Source organism: Nicotiana sylvestris, chromosome 9, assembly GCF_000393655.2.
Source record: "Nicotiana sylvestris chromosome 9, ASM39365v2, whole genome shotgun sequence".
In the NCBI taxonomy this organism is placed as follows: domain Eukaryota; kingdom Viridiplantae; phylum Streptophyta; class Magnoliopsida; order Solanales; family Solanaceae; genus Nicotiana; species Nicotiana sylvestris.
Genome location: NC_091065.1, coordinates 30,548,993 through 30,551,751, shown reverse-complemented (window position 1 = coordinate 30,551,751; position 2,759 = coordinate 30,548,993). Strand labels below are relative to the sequence as shown.

The following is a 2,759-nucleotide window of genomic DNA, read 5'->3' as shown; positions in this document are numbered from 1 at the left end:
AAACATTTATATTAAAAGCAAATCATGAAAAATAACACTGACATTAATAGTACAAACCCGCAAAACAGTGAAACAATCAAAATAACTAAGAAATCGCAGAAAATTAGGAAGAAACTAAAGAAACTATATATAGAATATGAATACTTAAGTATCACAAAAATAAACAAAGCTAGGCTGTCCAAATTAATCGATATAATATCTAAAACAGAATATAAATATGTTTGTTATCTAAAGGATAAAAGATGAATAAAGAAGAATTCGCATTAGAAGAGAAAACATATGAGAATCCAGAAGGATTAAAAATAACAATAATATTTTCTAACTTAGGAAGAAGATATAAAAAAATAGGAAATAACCTAAACTTAATGTTAGAAAAAGAAACTGTAAAACTAGAGGATAGTTTAACCGCCATGGTTAGAATAACAAAAGAAAACGAAGAAATAGATAGAAAACGAGAGATTAAAGAAATACAACAGCAAGCTAAAGAAAAAATACAACAGATAGAGGAAGTAAAAAACACTAAAATAACAGAATTAGAAAAAGAATTAGAGATGCTAAAACAGATGTATGCAAATAAACTAAAAGAAAAGGAAAAACGTAAAGAAGAAGAAGAAGAACTAAAACTAACAAATGAGATAGAAAGATTCAAATTACAGTTAGAAGAAGTACAGGAGAGTCCATCAAAAATAAGTATAAACGAAATAAATGACCAAAGTGATAAAGACACAGAACTAGGAGAAAACTATTCAGAAACAAGTGAAACATACACAGAACTTATAGAAAAAACAGAAAAGATAAAAATAAACCCAGAAATAAATACAGGAGATATGAACGAAGATAAACCAAGCATATCAGGAATAAAAAATCCAAAACAATTAAACCCAACCTATTACAGAGTAAGTTATGATGCATATGACAGAAACAAAACATTATGGGATAAAAGGTTAAATAAGAAATGGGCACCAAGACAGATAACTGAACAATATAATTTTTTAGATCTAGATTGTGTAGCAGATATAAATAAAACAATACAATTATGGATAGGATATATCTCAAAACAACTAATAGATAATAAAATAACAATAACGGAAACACCAGGATATATAGAAAGAACATTAATAGGAACTGTAAAATTATGGTTACAAAATTTATCAAGTGAAAGCTTAGACACATTAAGGAGTAATAAAAAACTTGACGGTACAACTACAACAACAGTTACAGATATATTAAATAAATATGAAATAGCAATAAGAAATGAATTTAGTAGTATGACAACAGAAGTAGAAGAACAAAATAAAGAAAAAATTACAAATAGAAATTTAATGACAAAATTAGCAATATGTAATATGTGTTATATAGATGAATATACTTGTGCATTTAGAGACTATTATTATAAAGGAACATATAGTCCAGATGAAAGTAAAGAGATAAGAAAATTATATTTTACAAAATTACCAGAACCCTTTAGCTCAAAAATAATAAAAAGTTGGAACGAAGCAGGACTAGCAGATACATTAGGAGTAAGGATAAAATTTCTACAAAACTGGTTTATAGAATTATGTGAAAAATATAAAGAAAACATGAAAATGGAAAAAATATTAGTAAAAAATTTGGCATGTTGCAAAAGTAGAATAGCACCCCAATTTGGCTGCACAGATAAATATTACAAAAAAGAAGGAAAGAAAAAGAAATTTAAATCAAAATATTCAAAGTATAAATATAGGAAACCAAGAAGAAGATATTATGTAAAAAATTATAAACATAAAAAACCATATAGGAAAAAGAAAAAACTAACAGAATGTACTTGCTATAATTGTGGAAAGCTAGGACACTTAGCCAAAGATTGTAAATTACCAAAAAACCCAAAGAAGAAACAAATTACCGAAATATTGATAGATAATGATAAATATACACAAGTAGAATATGTAGATTATGAATTAAGCAGTGAAGACAGCATATATGAGATATCAGAAAACGAGTTCTCTGAAAATGAAATAAACAAGGATATAGAAGAGTCAGATGAAGAAAATTATGACTGAAAAAGATATACAAATTATACAACAAGAAGAACACCAAGATGAACAATCTTCAGAACAAAAAATAATATTTGACGCTAATATATTTGAACAAATAAAAGGAAAAGAATTGGATCTAAGTATAGACAAAATATTAGAAGTACCAACAATAAAGAATTGGTTTAAAAGACAAAAAGAAGAATACTATGTAGTAAGCCAAAGAGAACATATAATAGATTGTAAATACATCAAAGGTAAAGCACAAATACCAATTTTAAATAAAAGACTACTAAATAAAGAAATACAAGATATAAAAGCAAAAAATCCAATAAAATATGTACACTTAGGAGGAACGGAGATCCTAATAAAAGCATGTTTTAGGGAAGGAATAGATACCCCTATAGAAATATACTTGGCAGATGATAGGATTGTACAACCTATAGAAAAGAGTATAATAAGTGCTGTAAGAGGTAACTTAATATACCAAAAATTTAAATTTATAGTAAGTGCTAACTATTCAGTAGCAGTAGATGATAAAAATATAGATAAATCATTAGTATTATACTGGAAAATGTCTGGAATAGAATTAGCACCAGGAAGTAAAATATTCACAGCAAGATGTAAAAATCTATATGTCTTAACAACAAAACATAAGATAACAGCTAAAAATAAAATAAATAAAATAAAAATAGAAAATCCATTCGAAAGAATAGTATCAGTTATAGACAACAATGATTACAGTTA

General features: G+C 26.2%; 1 protein-coding gene across 1 annotated transcript; it reads left to right on the top strand.

Annotated features, from left to right (window-relative positions):
- The first annotated feature begins 242 nt into the window (after window positions 1-242).
- On the top strand, window positions 243-2,039 carry LOC138876873 (uncharacterized). Its single transcript, XM_070155942.1, has one exon. It carries the CDS (start codon window positions 243-245, stop codon window positions 2,037-2,039), a length of 1,797 nt encoding a protein of 598 aa, XP_070012043.1.
- The last annotated feature ends 720 nt before the right edge of the window (window positions 2,040-2,759 follow it).